Genomic DNA, 19690 nt, shown 5'->3' with positions numbered 1-19690 from the left:
AGCAACGACTGATCTGTCGTTTCTCGGGTCGCTTTGGCAAAGCTACCGGGCAGGTTCCTTCCGCAGCGGGGGTTGCCGGGAGCTGCGGAAGGCCGGGGCACCCAGGGGCTCCGCACGGCCCGCGGCCCCCGCGGGCTGCTCGTCCAGCATCGCCACCCGTCTCGCCGTCCCCTCCCGACAGAGCCCTGTCCTCCGCTGCCGGAACCGCCTCCCGCGAGCCGCGCTCGGGCGGCGGCACCGCCGGGGCCAACGGCCGCCGGCCCCGCGGGGCGGCCCCGGTAAACAGACCCCGGTCGCCCCGCGGGGCCGCCGGGCCTGGGGAGGCGCTCCCCGCGGGAGGCGGCGCCCGCCCCGCCTCGCTCCGAGCCCCCCGCACCGGGCGGGCAGCCCCGCTGCGCGCAGGTGGGGCAGCGTCGGCCCCGCCCGGTCCCCGGGGAGCGCCCCGCGCCGAGCGGCGCCCGCCGCGTCCCCCGGGCCGCGCTCCCCGCCGCGGGCACGGCCGGGCCGCGGGACGGCGCCGCCGGGCGTGCGCGCGCCCGCCGCGGGTGGCGTTGCCCTTTTAAGAGCGGCGCGAGGCGGCCGTGACGTCGCGCGCGCAGAGCGCTAGCCCGGCGCGCCCGCCCGCCCGCACAGCCGGGAGCGGCGGCGGCACCGCGGAGCGCCCGGACCCGCCCCAGCACCGGCCCCGGCCCCGCCGAGCTCCGCACGGCCCGCACCGCCCCGCCGGCACCGCCGCCCTGCCATGCGCCGCGGCCCGGCGCCAGCCTCCGCCGGCGGGAGCCGTCCCGGCAGCAGCAGCGCGGCGGCGGCGGGCGAGCGCTGAGCCGCGGCCCCGCAGGGCGCGGATGTTCGCGGGCTGCCCGCGCCGGGAGCTCTCGCTGCGCTGACGGGGCGGGCCCGGCGCCCCGCTCGCCGCAGCGCCCCGCGCCCGCCCCCGGGCTCCCCGCAGCGCCGCCGCTCCCGGCCGCGCTTCCGCCCGCGCCATGGCGGGGAAGGCGGCCGCGGCCGGCGCCGGGGTGCTCCTGGTCACCGCCAACGTCGGGTCCCTCTTCGACGACGTAAGTACCGCGGGCACCGGGGCGGGCGGGGGCTCCGCGGGTCGCCGGTCGCTGCGCCGCCCGCCCCCCGCGCTGCCGCCCCGACCGCGGGTGCCGGGGGCCCGGCGGCCGTCCCGGCCGAGTCCCGGCGCCTCCGGGGGGCGGGCGGCACGGCCGCGGGAGCGCCGGGGGAAGGGGGCGCCGGTGCCGCGTCCCCGTCCCGCGGTGGGCGCCGTGCTGTGACACCGTCCGCAGCGTCCGGGGGCCCCTCGGGGGTGCGGCAGAGCCCCGAAGCGCCTTGCCCGCCTCCGGGCGCTCTTCCCCGGCTACCGGGCACAGTGTGACGCGAAAATGCAGCGTAGTTTCTGCTCGATATGGTGAGAGGGCAGAGCTCCGGAACGGTTCTCAAAGCTGCACATGAGGCGAGAGCCGCGGCTGGCACGGGCGAGCTGGGGGAGGAACGCTCGGCTCCGGTTCAGTGCGTGGATGAAGGCAGATGCTGCTGGCCATCGCTGGGCTCCCGCAGCCCGGACGCGGCCCCCGAGAGCCGCTGAACCCGGTGGCAAAGCCCCCCAGTGCCCGAGAAGTGCGGACACGTCCCACAGCGCGGGGGGAGCGTTTCCAGGGGTTCGCTCGTTATAAAGTAATACACCTCTGGCAGAGAATTGGGACCGGGCTGCGCTGCGTGTTGTTCTTGCTGTGTGTTAGGAGGGGCTTTGCTCTAAGCCTCATGCACAGAGCCCCGAGGTGCAGTAACCCAGGGAGTTTTTTTGTCTGGTCTTCAAAGTCTGCTTTGCTTTTTCGTCGCTTTAAAGGCTTTTCTGACGTTCACACTGCCATTGTAACAGCTGTAGTCAAAGGATGTAGTTCACCTTTTCTTCAAATTAAGTAGACTTTTACTGTTATCACCACAGTTAGTTTTACACTTAAGCATACCACTTCGTATTAAGTGAACACTGTGAAAATGTTCATTTCATAGTGATTGCCATGGTTGTGGCCTTGGGCATACCCAGCATCTGTGTGTGGGTGATGCTGGTGTGTTCAGTGGGGTTTCAGCAGGTGCTTCCTGCCTTTTCCTGCTCCATGGCTGGAGCCGAGGGGTGACACCTCTGTGCTCGCCATCCATGTGAGCCCTGCGACTCGCTGTGCTCCTGTGCCTTGGCAGGGGCACTCAAGCGGTTCCCTGCAGAATCCCCGGCTGTCAGACCCAGCCATTTCCTGCTTGCTCCTGGTCAGTATTCGGGCTGGGGTGTTCCTGGGGCGTGCTCGCTGTGCCAGAGAGAACGCGCTTCAGTTCTAGCCAGCAGCTGCCCTGCCGTGAAAAACTTGAGTTTTCTGCAGCAGCGAAACCGGGCTTGTTCGGATCAATTCTGCTGCAGGGTGGGAAATGGAAAGACTGCTCTGAACATCTGTGCTTGTGGTCCTGGTGCATGGCTGTTGGAGTTGGGACTGGTGGCTGCCTGGCCGGACTTCTGGAGTTACATTAGTGCAGTTTGGGTGCAGGAGAGGTGACGTGAGCTGGGTTTGGGGGCTTGGCTCTTGAGCTGTGTGTGGGAGCTGTCAGTGGCTGTTTCTGCTTGCTGGGCCCTTTCCGTGCAGTCGAGGAATATGTTTCTTTGCTGTGACCTGGAATGGTTTCAGTCCTGAACAAGGACTTGCTTTGATGGACTGTGCCAGAGCTGGGCTGGAAAATTACTTCCCATTCCTTTAAGTCATGTTTTCTGTTTCTGATTTCAGTGGGTGATATGTATTTTAATTAAACACTGCACTCAGTCAGATGTAGCCTGACCTGCAGGCCGTGTGACAGTGTGGGCAGTGCAGGGGCACTGGCAGCTGGGGTGGCCAGGCCAGGCACCCACACTCACACAGCCCTGCTGGCCCCTGTGCTGGCCCCTGTGCTGGCCCCTGTGCTGGCCCCTGTGCTGGGCTCCTGGGCTCCCATCCTATGTGGCCAGAGCCCTGTGGGAAGCATTCCTCTTGGGAGCTCCGGGGCAGGTGCCCGTGTGCGAGGCTGCTGGTGGCCGGCTGGGCTAGGCTGGGCAGGGGGCTCTGGTGCTGGGGGGGGCTGCAGGATGGGCCCCCTGCCACCCAGCAAACCCCGCAATGGCTCTGTGCTGCCCCGTCTCCGTGTGTTCCCTGAGTGGTGCTGGGGGGCAGCAGCATGGTTTGCACTTCAGCTGTATTTTGTGTGAGCACTGTTTGCTTGTGTGTGCAAATGCTCTTGAGACCAGCGTTTCATAGCTTAAGATACCTTCGGCAGGCAGGCTGGCCTGGGTGGGACAGTCTTTCCTAGATCAGTGGTGTTGCTGACCTGCCTGTACTTTTGCAGAGAGGGGAAAACTGCTTTTTTTGCTCTCTGGTTGCCAGAAGCAGATCAGGATAACATATGGGTTTGCTCCTGTCAGCCATCCCCATCCACTAATTACCTGTTGCAGTGGTGACCTGGGAACTCATGAATAAACATAGCAAAGTGAAGAGGGACTGAGCTGGGTTCATTTCATTCCTCTAGTAGTTTTGCTGCTTCATTAAAAATATTAATGGAGTATTAGATTTTCAAATATTCTTCCAAGTTACATGAACATGTGCATTTCATGAATATGAATGTGTTTGATTTTTGGTACCTTTGTGTTTACTTAAGCATTTAATGCTTTTGCTGTAGAATAATTTCCTGGGTTTATCACAGTATGCACAGTAACAAAAGATGTAGTTGAGGCTACCCATGAGTCACCCTTTCTCTTTTCCCCCTTTTCAGATGGGGAATTCAATTAGATGATCTTTAAAAGTCCCTTCCAACCCAAACCTGTGATCCCATCCTTTCCCTCCCTGATTCCTTGCTTCCTTTGCTTCCTCTGTCTGCACTGACAAAATTTCACATGTACCTTGCAATGAGCTGGGTGCTGTGGTGGGCACAGAATCCATTTGCCTGGCACTGCGCTGCCTTTGCTGAACAGGGGTTTAATTTATGTCCTGAGGTTTTTTCCCAGTCTGGTATATCCCCTTCATTCTGTTCAGTTGCTTCTGAACAGCTTAGTGCTGCTTGTGTTTGGTGTGGCAGACACCTGGGAGAGGCTGTGAGCAGCAGGTGGGTGAGGCTCTGGGGAGAAAGCTTCCTCCCCACTTGGCCAGGGCAGCACAGGAGCTGTGGCTGCTTCTGCTGCAGGGGGCAGCTGGACACCTCTGCAGTCCTGTTGCTGCCCCAGAAGCTGTGTTTCTGTGTGCTGTGTGTTTATCTGGGTGCAGGCACAAACACTGGAGAACCGCCTTGGTGCTCACCCCTGGGAATCATCTCTTACTCCGGGTCACTTTCAGGTGACTTTGACAATCTGTGTTGGTTAAGTGTCTCCATGTAGGTCCTTAGGGAAAGATTTCCAAGATGCCCAGCAGACTTAGCTGTACAGGTTCTGACATTTCTCCCTGGATTGGAAAATAGTTCATTTGTTCCAGGTGTCTTTGGAATTGCAGTGTATGAGCCTAAATCAGGTCAGAGCTTCCAAAGCCTTTCCATCTTCATGCACTGGATGTATGTAATCCTTAAATTCTCAGGACAGGTTTAGTCAGAATAGATGTGCAATGATGACAAGGTGGGTAAAAGTTAACCAGAACATGTTATTTTATTAGCTTAAAAGAGAAGGAGGGGAGAAGTGTGCCAGGGAATTGCTGTATGGTGCTGATACCCAAAATTCTGAATGACTGACAACATTGCTGCCCTACCTGTGCCCCTATTTTCTTTGACTCTCTAGAGCACTGGCCTTCATGGCAGGGCAGTAAGCTTTGACATTTCAAGGTGGCCTTCACCTATCCACGTTTGGGTGAATGTGTCCCTTTTTCATACAGTACACGAAATGGGCAGGGATGAACTTTCTGCTTCAAGCCCTGTTTGTAGTGTTATTATGAATAAACTTATTCTGAGTATGAACTTGAGTGCTGTGTTCAGCTCTGGCCCCTCAGTTTAGGAAGGATGCTGAGATGCTTGAGCGTGTCCAGAGGAGGCTACAAGGCTGGTGAGGGGCTGGGAACACAAACCCTGTGAGGAACGTTTGAAGGAGCTGGGGTTGTTCAGCCTGGAGAAGAGGAGGCTTAGAGGTGACCTTATTGCTCTCTACAACTCCCTGAAGGGAGGCTGCAGACAGGTGGGGTCGGTCTCTTCCACCGGGCAGCACTGACAGAACAAGAGGACACAGCCTCAAGCTATGTCAGGGGAGGTACAGGTTGGATATTAGGAAAAAAAGAAGAATAAAGTTCTGGAATCGTCTTCCCAGGGAGGTGGTGGAGTCGCCATCTCTGGATGTGTTTAAAAAAAGACTGGACATGGCACTTGGTGCTGTAGTCTGGTTGAGGTGTTAGGGCATAGGTTGGACTTGATGATCTTAGAGGTCTCTTCCAACATCATTATTCTGTGAACTTGAAGTATTCTTTACTTCTGTTAAAATCTGGAGTCTATCAAGTGAATTTGAAGTAGAAATAGTTCCCATAATAATTTTTCAAAACAGCCTGGCTTTTTAATGGGTGGTGAGACAGTGCAGTCTCTCTATCATGTCTGATCCTAATTTTCTGATTCTGAAGCAGTGGGTATAGGTTTGTTTTGGTATTGGACATCTGTGTATTTAGCTGGTATTAACTGATAACTATAAAAGTTTTTTTGTCTTTCATTTTGGTTTTTTTTTTTTTTATTTCTTTCCCCCATGAATAATTATTTGAATTCTGTGGAACATTTCAAATGTCGTAGTATGGGAAATGTATTAGTTCGGTTTTGATTTCTAAGTAAGTATTAAGAGTAGCATGTTGCAATTCAAGGCACCATCTCTTCAAACCACAGCTGTGAGATTGAGTGAAAAGTAGTATTTGGTTCATTGTGACTCTTTAGAAGAAACTTGTTATTGCACTGCTGAGAAGCACTCACCATCCTTAGGGTCAGGTGGGCAGCGTTGGTGTTACCTGGGGCGGAAGGTGAGAGTGGCCCAGCCTGGGCAGGTCAGGGTGGCGTTTCTCTGAGATGTTCCAGCGTGGGAGCATTCCCACAGGTGGGCTGGGCTGGCAGCTGCCAGGGAGGGACTGGGGAGCCTGGGTCCGTGTTCTGGCCAGGTGAGGGCAAGAGCAGCAGAACTGAGGACAGGGGAGAGGCTGATGGGGGGTCCTGGCCGGGCTCTGCCGCTGGGTCCATGCTGCTCGCTGTGCTGCCCAGAGTCTGGGGGGCTGGGGCTATGGCCTGGTGGCTCTGGCAGGCTGGAGCCTGCAGGGCTGAACCTGGTACTGAGCGCTTTGGCTGGCTCACAAGGGCCCCAGACTTGGGGGGTTATTATCTTGCTCTCTTTGATGCTTCAAGATTGGGTGCTCACAGGTCAGACTTGCATTTAGGGCTTTGTGCTTTTTTGAGCAATAACAAAGGCTGACAGAAAAGTATTTTTCAGTGTTCTCTATAATGGGAACTGTAGAAATAAGTCATCTCTAACTTCCCTTTCTATGACTCTGCACTCTGTGCTTTCTAGTTTCTGTTTATTTTGGTATCTGCTTTCTGTCTTTTTTTTGTTGTTGTGGGAGTGGCCCTGTTAATTTCTTAAATATTGTTGCTGCCTTCTGTTTGTTTGGTTTTCTGTGGCAAACTCTCAAATGTTTTTCTTTCAGTTTCTCTCATGCACATGTTTATGTTGTATTTTAGGAGGCTATCTTGTTTGACTCCATTCTAAACTCCCTGTGCAGGAGGTGGAACTTTGAGGTGGACCTGGCTGTGGAATAGTCCTGGCTTTGTGTGCCCTTTAGATGCTGTGGAAAGGGATTTTGGTTTGAAAATCCTTCCCTGCTGCTTGTGTTCTGTGCTGGGGATGAACTGAGGGCTGTGTGTGGGCTGTATGGTGGAGCTGCAGCAGCAGCAGAGCCTGAGCTGGCCTGCACAGGTGTCTCGGCAGGGCAGGAGGAGCGAGTGCTGGCTCCTGAAGCAAACAAACAGCTGGGGGTGGCCCCTGAAGCAAACAACAACTGTGGGTGGCACCTGAAGCCTGTTGGAAACCCTCCTGTGCTGGCCTTTGGGGGCGATGCGCTCGCAGCTGTGCAGTTCCACAAGGTCAGTGTCAGTCCCTCGCAGCCTGCTGGGAGAGCAGCTGAACACTTGTCCTGATTTCCAGCTCCCTGAGCGTCAGCTCCCAGCAAAGCCGGCTCTTGGCACCCCAGGGCAGGCTGAGGACGCCTGTCAGTGTGTGCCGGGGTCACTGGTAGCCACTCGGAGCATCCCCAGCTCCATGCTGTGGTCCAGGGTGCATGTCCTGGTCGCCAGCCACCCCTGGGGTGTACTCAGAGTGACAGCTGAGTATGAGCTGCAGAGAAAAGTCCTCCTTTAAGTATAAATGAGGAGCCAGACCCGAGGCAGATGTGCAAGAAAGCAGTGACGCGTTATTGTGCATCCGCGTACTTGTAAAATTTAAAGCTCTATAATTTGCTGAAGATAACTGGAGCAGTAACAGTACAGGCAGCACAGAAGGTGGAGGTTTCCTCCAAGGTGGAGTTTTTCTTTAGCAAAAATCCAGCACTTTTTTCTTTTTAGCAAATAGTTTTACAATTCTCTGAGCAAAAGAGTTTCCATTAAGAGCTGGTACAGTGTCTAGCCTTCCCTAAGAAAGATGCTCAGAGGTTTATCTTCTCAACAATCTTTTTTTTTTCCTTTTGATTAAGTGTTATCACTGACAACAAGAGCACATGGAACACAAGGAGGTAGTAGTGGCATTATAGTGCATTATAATTACACCTTCCTTTTAATGTGGTTTTATAGCAGTAGAGTTGGCGTTTTGCAGCTTGTCAGGCTTCCACAAATCATCAGTGTATCAGTGTGAGGTTTTAAAAGGACTTAGTTCCTGTTTTATTTCATATTTGAAAATGAAATCTTGCAATGTGGGTAGGATGCCATAGGAAGAAAGCTTTACACACAGGTCTGATAGTTTTTTAGCTCGGACAAGTGCTAAAGCGTATTTTAAAGGTTTTGTTCCTGTTCCAAAGTTCTCATAATCAATTTTCCTACCACAAAATTTGATTTCAAAGACACAGAATACAAGTCAAACTCTCAGATTTTATGATTTGCATAAAAAGCTGATCTGTTTTTTACTTACTATTTCTCTCTTTCCCCTTTTCTATTATTTATTTAGTCATACTGTTTATATATTCTACCCCTGTGAATGTGTTTCTTCTTTTTACCTCAGACACTTCTTTTCCCTTTCTGGTACCATGTGTACTCACCTCTTTCTGAAAGCTCTTTCCTTACTCCTCATTTATGATTTAAAGTGAGTCCCTTGAAGGAGTCTTTTGGTTTGCAGTTTTGTGGGTGCCTTGTACACCATCAGGAAGGTGTGTGTGGCTGCCCTGTGAGTGAGCACACTCTTTTCTCTGCTGAGGAAGAGATCCCACCAGGTTAAACCCAGTTTCCTCTCCACCATGGGCATGCCATGCCTTGGTGTCCGAGTGGGAAGAGGAAATCCAGTGATTGAACTACCTTGGAAGGCAAACTGGATTTAAGTGTGGCTCTGGAAGGTGTCTCTTCCACCACCCTGCAGAAGATCAGCCACTCTGGCTGCAGCTTTGCCTTGTCCTCTGCCCCTAAACTCTTACCTTAAACTGGAAGAAAAAAAAGGAAAAAGGCAGCCAGGTGTGACTGCAAGCCAGTTGTGTGCTTTTAGTATGTGAAAGCTCCCAAAATACATCCATGTTAGTGTAGGTTAATACTTTATTCGATATTCTCTAACCATCTTTCACTCTCTTTGTGGAGAACAGGAGGTGGTCCTTCTGACTTCAGTGTCTGCTTGAATGGCCTGTCAGAGTCCTTTAGCATCCTTTTGGCATCCTTATTACTGAAGTGGCATCTTCCCTTGCTGAAATTTCCATGGAAATACGTTATTTTTATTACTATGGAGTAGGTCACATTAAGCACAATAATCATCATTCTGGGGAAGAGTGAGTATTAAAAGTAAAATGTTACTTTGGCTTCTTGTCTTCCAATGGTGTGTAGTAGTTATTCAACAGTCTTAGCACTACTTGTCAGTATTAGTACATTATTTTAGAGTGTAAATATTTTATTTAATAACTTTAATTTCTAACGCTTTTCCTGTTATTGGCAAAACTTGAAGTTAAAGCACGTATTGAAGCAAACAAAAGTGTTCATTGTTCTTATATGATACTTGAAGTCAGATATAATTGATGGTTTTCATTAATGTCTTCAAGTTGTTAAGCTCTCATCTTCATGAGTCAGTCAGCTGTAACAAATGATATCCTTGAAAGCAGAACATTAAAGCTAAGGAAAGCAGTTAACCGGTGGTGTTGTCACAGGTTTTGTCCTCTGGTGGTACCTTGGGGTCGGTTCCAGCAGCTCCTGGGGTGTGACTGTCACTGACACCTGGGTGTTTATCACCCTGCAGCACAGCTGAGACCTCTGGGCTGTGGATCGTGGGACCCATGGCTCAGGGATGTGGTTACAAGTGCCAGGGTGCAACATGGAGAGTTTTCCTTTGGCTTGTGGTTGTGACTGGAAGGATTTTCCCTTCAGCTTTTGGTTTGTCTGCAGTAAAACAGCTCCTGGTCTTTTCTTGTCCTGTTTCCCAAGCTGGTGAAAAGCTCTCCCACCTATATTCCTTGCCTGCTGTTCCCGCCTCTTTTGTCTCTTCTTCTTTTCCCTGGTTTCACCTTGGTTTGGTTTCTAATACAGTTCACAGCCAGAAGCTCTAGTCAGGAGAGGCTTTAACATCACACAGAATTGTAGCAGAGCCAGAAAGAAGGCGATGGGTGCCACGGGGTGTGTGGGGCTGCCTGCCCTGGGCAGAGGCTGCCCAGGGGCTCTGCTCAGCCACAGCTTCTAGGTAACATGTGGATAAAGGAGAAGAAATCCTGACCTCTCACACACAAGCTTTTTTCTAAGACAAACACATGTTTTTGCCTTTGCCCACTTCTGCATCCATGCTGCAGTCAGCTGGCCAGCCCTGGGCTCCGCTCTGTGCCCCGAGCTCTGCTCTGGGCTCCGCTCTCAGCTCCACGGGCCCTGGGCTTGCCTGCTCCTTGCAGGTCCCTGACAGCTCCAGAAGCACTGGATGCGTGGCATCTGCTCATATCCTGCTTGTGCTCAGTCTTTGAAAGCCAGAAGGAAAAAGTGTTGATTTGGGCTGATTTGCATCTGGAAGCCATGCACTGCTGCTCTTAGACATGCCCAGGGACAGTGTACGGAATGGTGCTGGAATGAGGTGGTTTGGAGGTTTTCCCTTGCAACACAAAATGTCATGTTAAATGAGGCTCAAATTTGGAACCCATAGTGTTGGACTGCAGCACCCAAGGCTGCAGCTCGCAGTACGGGAGACCAGTATCCACCACAGTTCAGACAGTGACTGTGTGCCTGTGTTGTGCAGCAACTGCCCTGGACTGTCCCACCCTCAAAACAGCCTGGAGAAAAAAATAACTGCCCTCAGGGCAAAAGGGGTGTTCCAGGAGGAGTGGTGGTTAATGGTGGGAATGCTGGGCTAGGCTCTGGAAATCGGGGCTCAGTTTGCATTCAGCCATGAGCATCCTGCATGACCTAGAGCAAGTGGCAGCAGGTCCCCGACAGCTGCCCCTCCAACAGAGGCATTCCCATGCTTGGGACCGGCTGCGGGCACCGCGTCTTGGTCCTCCTGCCCAAAAGGGGAGGATTTTGGAAGGATGCTCTGGAGGTTGTGGTGTTGAAGCTGGAGCAGTGGAGGGCTGTGATGGCAGGTGAGCATGGCTCTGCAGCCAGAGCTGGTGTGCAAATGGGGAGCTGAACTGTGTGGGCCATGGAAGAGAGCCACAGCATGGCTTGCTCGTCAGCTTTAGCTGAGGAGAGGCAGAGGAGCACCTCATGTGCACTGCAACACCGCCTGTACGGGCATGCACCACCCTGGGCTGCTGGAGAAGCTCCTGGCCAAACAAAGGCTCAGATAATCTGAGCTGTGTGAGCTTTCTGCTTAACCAGAGGTCCTTGGCTTGCACAAGCTCAAAGCAAAACCAGCTCTCTTTAGTTATGGGAGTAAGTACAAGTAGGGAAGGCTGCTCCGTGTGAGTCTGCGCTTTGGTGAGGCTGGCAGACAGTGTTTACAGGATGTGGAGAACGTCACCTTCTCTAGAACATTCACCCTTGCTACGAGGCCTCGCTCGGGCGCAGGAGTGGCTGATCACAGGCTCTGGGTACCATGGGAACATGCAGGGTCCAAAACCTGTTTGTTGTACTTCGCCTGAGGTGGAGCTGCCTCTACACGTTCACTCTTCACTTCCCATTTTCCACTGCATTCTTGAAAAGAATTTTTTTTTTAAATTGTCTTGGAATGCTTGAATGTGTTGGCAAAGCACTGCATATCAATGGCTAGGCTCCTTTGAGCACCTCTGTACCAGGCTGGTGGCACTGCAGTGGGTGAACAGTAAAGGCACACAGGCACTGGAAGCAGGACCTAATTCTGAATTCTGTCATTAACGCTTTTAATGAAAAGTTTTAATTAAAGTGATGTGGTGGGAGCTTGTTTTGAAACTTTTTGTTTTCCTGACATGGTAAACTCCAAGTTTAGAGGCTTTACCAATCCTTTTGGAAAAGCAAAAGTAGTTTTCCTGTAGGAACAGCTCAGAACTGTATGCTGAACTCTGTGTGTCAAGTGAATACAAAAAGAAATGGTACAAAAATCACTTGAAAAATCTGTACTCATCAAGCACCATCAGCCAGCACTGGCTGTTTTAATTCCATCAGAATTTTTATATAAGGACAGAATTTGTGCTTTTCTCAGACTCTCTGGGCACAGAAGACCTTCTATGCACTCTTGGGCAGACAGCTGTCATTGGGTCCAGTGCTGCAGCAGATTTGCACAAAGAGGGTTCCCTTTGACAAAAGCATAGGCTCCGTGTCCCTGACCTGACCATTCAAAATGTTTTCAAAAACCATCTATTCAGAGTGAAAGTTTTGATCTACAATTTCTATTGTGCTTTTTATCGGAGGAAGAAATTGAAAAATTGTTTGGGTATTTTTTATATTTATTTTTAACTTCAAATGCTGCCAGGCACATGAAGAAGTCAAGAACTGGGTGGGACAATATGACAGGACCAACCCACGCACTTCAGAGAACTGGATGTGACCCAAAAATCCTCTGCTAAAACAAGTTTATTTTCATGAACTGGCAGTGTTGTTTTTCTGGGCTGGGAGGACAGGCTTGATCCTGGCTTCACTGCTCACCAGGCTCTGAAGCCAGATCTCATTTGTCTTGTGGGACAGCCTTTTAGCAAAAAGGAAAAAACCCTTTTCAACTGTCCTTACTAAATACTAAAGTATTTATTTATGAGCATTGTGCACCTTTTACTTACCTCAGAAAAGAAAGATCTGTAGTTCCTTTCCCACTTTTTCGTAAATTATATGAATGTTGTGTGGATCTGCTTGTCCCTGTAGGCTGTTACTGTCATTGTAGTGTCACTGAGGTGTGTGAACAGAAAGTTGTCTCCCAGGATGGATGAAGACAGAGCTGTATCAGCCAGGTGAAGGGAGACATCCTTGATAAACAGGTGAATTTCAGTGCAAGACTTGCTTGTGGTTCTTAAAAATAATGAACTTCTGCAAACATTCAGTGCTGTATAATGAAAGTGCATATTAAACAGATCAGGTAGAAACTGCTGCATCCAGAACAGTGCAAGAAAGGTTCATAAGGAAATGCCAGGGAGCTGTGGTGCCCCCATCGCTGGGGGATACTTGGGAGCCACCTGGACAAGGCCCTGAGCCCCTGACTCTTGGGAGACTTTGCTGGAGCAAGGAGTGGACCTCCAAAACTCCACCACATTCTGTGACGCTGTAGCCAGACATTATACATTTTTTTTTTGGTTTTATCTTTGTTGCTGATGCCCTTGTCCTTGCTTTCTAGCACTTGGTAGGGATGTCAGCAAACTTCTCTCTCTGTTCAGCATTTTGTGGCAAATCCTCATTCCCTTTTTATCTGCATTTCTGTTACGGATGTAGACCATTTCCAGATGCTCTGTGGAGTGACTGGTCCAGGAACTGGAACATGTGCATGCTTTCCTAAAAATGGGAGGAAAACCATGCATGTTGTCTGTCAGCTTACAAAATCTCTAAATATTGGGAAAGCTTCCTCATGCTCTCCTGGTGTGTGGGAACTGGAGTTTCCAACTCAGGCTTGCAGCTCTGATGGGTTTTGTTTGTTTGCTTTTCTGTTGACATTTCAGTAGCAAATAAATATGCTGTTCCCAGTTACTTCAGAAGTGGGAAAGAGCCAGAAGAACGTTCCAAATGCCTGGGACCGTAAGGGCAGCGGATCCACAGGGTTTACTGGCAGCTAACATGGTATTTACCCCAAAATGAAGCTGCAGCAGAGGCACGTGCTGGGAAGTGATTCAAAAGCAGAGAAACTGCTATGGTTGTGTTTCTTTTCTATCTACTCCCGTGCTTGCAGCATTGCTGTTTTTTGCCTGAAGTATGATTGGTCCAAAGAACTGTGCTGAGAACCGGGAAAAGACGTCATAGGACAGAAAATAAAAAGAAAGCATTCTTCTTGCTTTACGTTTTTGTTCAATCCCCATGTCATGTGCAGCACGGAGAGCTGCCCTTTACTTTGGAGTGATTGACCCGGCACAGCCCGAGCCTCTGCCAGCCCCGTGAGGCTGTCCGGGGTCGGCGGGGCCGGGCCCGCCCGCTCGCTGCGGTGGCACTGCCGCCTCCCCCGGCAGCTGGGCAGGTTCGGACCCTGCCCTGGGCCGGGACTTTAGACCTGGTCTCAGAGCTGCCTCCCGCTGCCTCAGCGCTCCTGCCCAAGCCGCAGCTGCGGCCCGGGGCCGGGCTCGGGCTCTCCATGGGGCCGTGCCCTCCACGGGCCGGGGCCGGGCTCGGGCTCTCCCCTCCACGGGCTGGGGCCGGGCTCTCCCCTCCCCGGGGCCGGGGCTGGGCACGGGGCGCTCCGCTGGGCCCCGGGCGGCGCAGCCGGGCTCGCGGTGGTTCCCGGGCAGCGAGGGGCCCCGGCCGAGCAGGGACACCACAGGAGACGGGGCAGGTGTCACGGTGCTCGGGGGAGCCTCTTGAGGCCGTGGCTGTCGGCAGTGTTCTCTCCGTCTCCCCGTTCCCTCTCTGCCAGCAGAAAGCAGCTTTGCAGCTGTGTGGGTTCATTATTGCAGGAGTCTCTGTCTCACCTGCTGCTCGAGGTGGTGGGCTTGGGTTTATCCTGAAAGCCTGTGCAGGGTCGTGTCCTAGAAATGGAGAGACCCGTCTGTGCCATGCACCATAAATGCACCGCTCTGTTTTGAATGGTTTGTGACTTTTAGGTTCGCCTCTGCAGTGGGATCCAGAAATGGGAACAAGGACTGGAGAAGAAGAGGATGGACAGGGCTCTCATCCAGAATCACAGCCATCTCCCTGGGATGTCACACAAATACCAAAATATTAATGTATATCCTGCATAACAGACAGTTGTTTAAAAAAACGCCAAACAAATAAAACCTAACCAAGAAAAAACCAAGCAAATCCCCAAACTCCCAAATCCTCAGACAGTTAAAAGTGAATGTTATGTAGCCTCATACTTGGCAGGAAGGTTATTACTGTTTTTTCTTCCAAATACAAGAATAAGCCAATGGTGGATCTCAGCTTTAGTGAAAAGCTGGCTTTGCTGAGGAATCTGGAAATGCTTGGGTCGTCTTACCATGTTCCTTAGAGCTCCTCAGAGCTTTTGTTGAGAATTGGAGAATATGTTAGACAGCACTTTAACCGTCTTCGCATGAAATGTGCACATGCTGTCACTTCCATGCATCACACTGTCCTAGAGGGAGATACTTGCAGCTGCTCAGTGTTTCCAGAAGGTTCAGTAGTATTTTAATTAATTGAAAAATATGAAGTGTTTTCCTGAGATCTTGGCAGAACTGAAATTCTTACTTTGACTTCACAGCACTTCTTCCAAAGCCTCTTAATTAAATCCATGAACCTAAAAGCTTTAAGAAAATGGAAGTTCTCATTAAATGGCCATATAAAAAAAAAAGTTGGGAAACTTACAAGATTGTTTGTTAAAGTAGAAATTTCCAGTGTTTTTGAAATGTGACATTCACAAAAACAGCTTATTAGACTATTCCATGTGTTCTATTCAATTTTTCATGCTTTTCCATGCTTAAAATGGGTATTTTCCCTTTAAGTACATGTTTTAAGGTAAAGAATAGGAGGTGTATAGTGTCAGTGCTTGTAGAGGAGAGGTGTTTACAGCCTTCTTAGGCTGTTTGCCTGATGTTTCAAGGCAGTGTATCCCTTTCTGTTGTATGCCCAACCTGAGGTACGTCACTGTAAGTATAACCCTATGTCCTATAACATATCTGTGAGGTTGTGCAAGTGTTTCTTCTGTAGAGCATAAGCAAATCATAATGTGAAGATACAGTAGGTGGATCTGCCAAAACCCCATCTGGAACTGGGGGATTTACTTCATTTGACTTTTCTGTGTGTCTCTAAGCACTAGCTGTGACTTGCCATAGGAGACAAATGGGTGCTTTTTCCAAATAATTTATGTAACCATGAACTCAAATGGCATTCTTTGATGCATTTTGGCAATAGATGTTAGAGCTCTGAGAAGAGAGAGTACAAGCTGAATTCTTCCCAAAGAACTCAGTTCTGTGTCTGAGGGCAGATGCAGGCCTGAGTATTGTGTTTGCAGTTCTGTGTCTGAGGGCAGATGCAGGTCTGAGTATTGTGTTTGCAGTTCTGTGTCTGAGGGCAGATGCAGGCCTGAGTATTGTGTTTGCAGTTCTGTGTCTGAGGGCAGATGCAGGCCTGAGTATTGTGTTTGCAGTTCTGTGTCTGAGGGCAGATGCAGGCCTGAGTATTGTGTTTGCAGTTCTGTGTCTGAGGGCAGATGCAGGCCTGAGTATTGTGTTTGCAGTTCTGTGTCTGAGGGCAGATGCAGGCCTGAGTATTGTGTTTGCAGTTCTGTGTCTGAGGGCAGATGCAGGTCTGAGTATTGTGTTTGCAGTTCTGTGTCTGAGGGCAGATGCAGGCCTGAGTATTGTGTTTGCAGTTCTGTGTCTGAGGGCAGATGCAGGCCTGAGTATTGTGTTTGCAGTTCTGTGTCTGAGGGCAGATGCAGGCCTGAGTATTGTGTTTGCAGTTCTGTGTCTGAGGGCAGATGCAGGCCTGAGTATCGTGTTTGCAGTTCTGTGTCTGAGGGCAGATGCAGGCCTGAGTATCGTGTTTGCAGTACTGAGCCCTTTGGATCAGAGCCCTGCTCACAGCTCAGCCTCTCTGGGGTTCCTGGCCTTTTTGTGGAACAGTGGCCCTTGCATGTTCCTGGGGGTGCTGCCCTGCTGGGCTGGCCCGAAGGCCGAGGGGGAGCTGGTGGATCTTTGCCCCACTTCTTGTGAGTCTGTCACATTTTCCCTCTGATCCCTGAACCAAGGCATCTACAGGCAAATTGGCCTGTATAATGAAGTAAGCTTATGGTAAGTCACAGAAAATAGCTGGGAAGGCTGCTCGCCTGTAGCTTGAGGTGATTGATGGAGCTGTTGAAACAGTCTGGGCCGTTTCCTGCAGAGCTCTCTGTTCAGAAAACCCTGAGCTGCAGGGTGTTTCTGGGTCTGGCTCCTGCTGTGGTCAGCGGGGCTGGGGCTGCTGGGGTGTGCTGCAGTGGCCTGAGATGTGCAGGAGCAGCTCGGACCAGCCCTGCTCTCTCCCTCAGCACCCAGCATCTGTCCATGGGTGCTTTTTGCTGCAGCACCGTGCCCTCAGGTGTGCTCCAGCTGCACTGCTCCCTGGAGTTTAGAATTGCAGTTAGTTGGTTGTGTGACAGGTTTTTTTGTTCCTTTGTTTGTTCACTGGGTTTTTTGTTGTTTTTTTTTTTTTTTTTTTTGTTTGTTTTTTGTGGTGGTGGTGTTTTAATCGTTTTGTTTTGGTGGTTTTGGTTGTGTGATTTTATTTTTTATATTTTGAAAGAGACTGACTTCTGACAATGAACTTGAAGGAAATGTGAACAGGTTGCAATAAATACTGCCCCAGTGAACTGTGCTTGAAATGAATTATTAGAGAGGTGGTAAATCTCTTTGGTCCTTTTAATCCTTTCCTAGGTTTGGAAGGGTAACCCAGGCTCCATGGTAGTGAGTTTTCTTGGAGCAGTGTTCTCCCTTCTGTCTATCTTGTAGCTTTTTCCTCCTTTTATCATTACCTGTGCCTCAAAGATGGATAAAAATTGAAGTTCTCGTGTCTAAAGCCATGTTGCATAAATTCTTCTGTATCTATATACAGAAGTCTTGTACACAGCAAGATGTACTGGCTGTTTAGGGATCTCAAACAGGAGCAACAGGTGAACTGAGCTCAGCTGGTATTTATGATTAATTAATGTTGTGGTGCCTGGAGAGCCCTAAGTACAATTGGCAGTATAAATGCATTGTAAATGATGGTGTGTACTGAGAAGGCAAGGTCTCAATATGGGAAAACAAACTGTTTTTAAAACCTCCCTAAAATTCAGTGCCTGATTGTGGAAAAAATACAAAGCAAATGCCAAAGGACACGCATTAACAGAGATTATATAAATGCCTGGGGCAGCTGACAAGCGGTGTGAGCAGAGCTGGAGGTGCCTGTTGCTGGGAGTGTGCGTTGGGTTTACACAGCCTGCTCTACAGCTTTGCTGCTCCTTCTCATCAGATGCTGCGTTTTGCTTAAATATTGTAAGTAGGAATAGAGGTGAGATTACTTCAGGGAATGCTGCACCATCAGCAAAGTGGCCGAGCTCCACATGTTGTTTGTTTGGCACGTTAATTGATGAGCTGTTTAATTAGTTCCCCCGTTAGTTCCTGTGCTGTTGGGTAGCTCAGTACCACAGGGGCTGCTTGGTGCTGGGCACGCTCTGCAGAGATCAGCACACAGCTGGGTTTGCTGTGGAAGTGAAGGATGGCAAGAACCAGTTCTGGAAAAGCCTGTGTTCCTCATGGGACTCTGGGAATGGCTGTGATGGGGGGTTTTGGCCCAGCAGGTGTGCTGAAAATAGAGGGGCACAGTTCTCTGATGTGTCCACTCTCCAGACTGCCTGACATTTGCTCCTCTGATAAATTGCAGAGCACAGACCAAGGCAGGGAGCAAAACTGGCCTGCTTTCATTGAGCAGCGCTTCAGACTTTCGCTGGAATTTATCGCTGCATCTTGTTTACTTCTTTGAGTGTTCTTTGAAAACACAGCAGCATCAGATTTGGCCTTAAAAAAAGGAGGCAATGTGCAATTTCTGTTCTACCTCATTTTGTTTAATTGAATTTTTTTGAAATGTGTCTGCCATCCTTGCTTGGCAAGGCCCCCTGAAATCTCTAGCCACAAGAAGCTCTGCTTGCCATCCGTGAACCGGATTTTCTTTTAGTTTTCTTTCTCAAGTAGCTGTTCTTTTTTTAAACTGGGCACAGACATTGCCAGCAGCTGGGTTTGTGAGAGCAGCCTCTGTGAGTGGCTGTGCCTGTGAGCAGAGTGTGAGCCCAGAGCTCTGCTGCTCCTTTGGTTGCGACGGCCACGCTCTGTCATGGAGCACTGCAGATAACAGGGAAACAAAAACATGCCAGTTCCTGGGTTTTTACCAAGTAACTATGAATTTTGGTAGTTCAACAATGTTTAGGACTAGCATGTCTAGAACAGATCTTTTGATAATTTGTCAAACAGAGTGTGTTATTTTCAAGGTAAACCAAGTTTAATACTCTGACAGTTTTTAAACCTGGCGAATAGCTAAAGGTAAAAACTCCAAGCACAAGTGCTGTATTGTTCCTTTAGAATGGTTTTACTAGTTGGTATGTTGCAGCAATGGGTATCTCTTGTACTGATGTCAGCCCCTCCTACCTGTCAGGGAGAGGAACTGTCACATCTTTATATTTAGTGAACAAAAAGATTGAAGTGCACTTCTCTTCTTAATTCACGGATTTTCATCATGTGTTGAACCTGGTCTTCAGTGTTTGAGAGCTGCTGAATCTCACAGCTGAGCAGATGGCTGCATCCCAAGTCTGCTAGGGGCGGGTGGTGCAGGTGTTCTGTGTTTCTGGTTGGATTCCCAGCAGTGGGTGGAAGGAAGGAGCCTTGTGCTGCACGGCTGGGGCACAGCCCTGCGAGTGCTCGTGTGACACTGGCACTTGTGTCCCAGGGCTGTGTTTGAGGGGTCTGGGCTCAGCTTAGGCTGTCTCCAGACATGGGTCCAGGTGCTTGCCTGGCTGATTCCTGAGAGCATCGTAACTTGGTACTTAGTGTTAGACGTGAACTTGTAATGACAATCTTAATGACAATGATGTGAAATTATTTATCCAAGTTGTGACCTTGACATGGCTGCTTCTATTTCTTGCATAAATTAGTGGGGTTTCATTAAATATCACACAAAAACTAATTGTGTACAAGGGAAGACAGGAATGGAAAGATGATGGGACTAGTATCTGTAGTATCTGTTCTTACTGGTTTATCAGCTCTATGTTAGTTTGGTGGTTTTTTTTAACTTGGCTGATTAGCATGATGCTGTTACTTCCAATATTTTTTTTTTTATGGGAGATTTCATAGGGTTTATCTATGTAAGTAACTTCATTGACCCCACAAGCCTCTTGGTGCAAAGAAAACAAACAGGATTTTCCACAAATACAAGCAGTGAAGCCAAAATAGCTGTATTCAAAGTGAAACAGCTGAGGATTGCGTTGGAGGATAAGGTGTGTATTATTCAG

General features: G+C 50.2%; 1 protein-coding gene across 4 annotated transcripts in view; it reads left to right on the top strand.

The window, feature by feature from the left end:
* Positions 1-940: 940 nt before the first annotated feature.
* The window catches only part of INPP5A (inositol polyphosphate-5-phosphatase A), a 188993-nt gene continuing 170243 nt past the window's right edge, over positions 941-19690 (top strand). For all 4 annotated transcript variants that reach the window (XM_053948879.1, XM_053948880.1, XM_053948881.1 and 1 more), the window contains exon 1: positions 941-1058. In XM_053948879.1, coding sequence (XP_053804854.1) covers positions 984-1058 — 75 coding nt within the window. In that variant the 5' untranslated portion in view covers positions 941-983. The remainder of the gene's footprint in view (positions 1059-19690) is intronic.

Source organism: Vidua chalybeata, chromosome 8 (assembly GCF_026979565.1).
Source record: "Vidua chalybeata isolate OUT-0048 chromosome 8, bVidCha1 merged haplotype, whole genome shotgun sequence".
Classification (NCBI taxonomy): domain Eukaryota; kingdom Metazoa; phylum Chordata; class Aves; order Passeriformes; family Viduidae; genus Vidua; species Vidua chalybeata.
The sequence above is the reverse complement of the archived record's forward strand: the minus strand, read 5'-3'. Positions and strand labels throughout refer to the sequence as shown.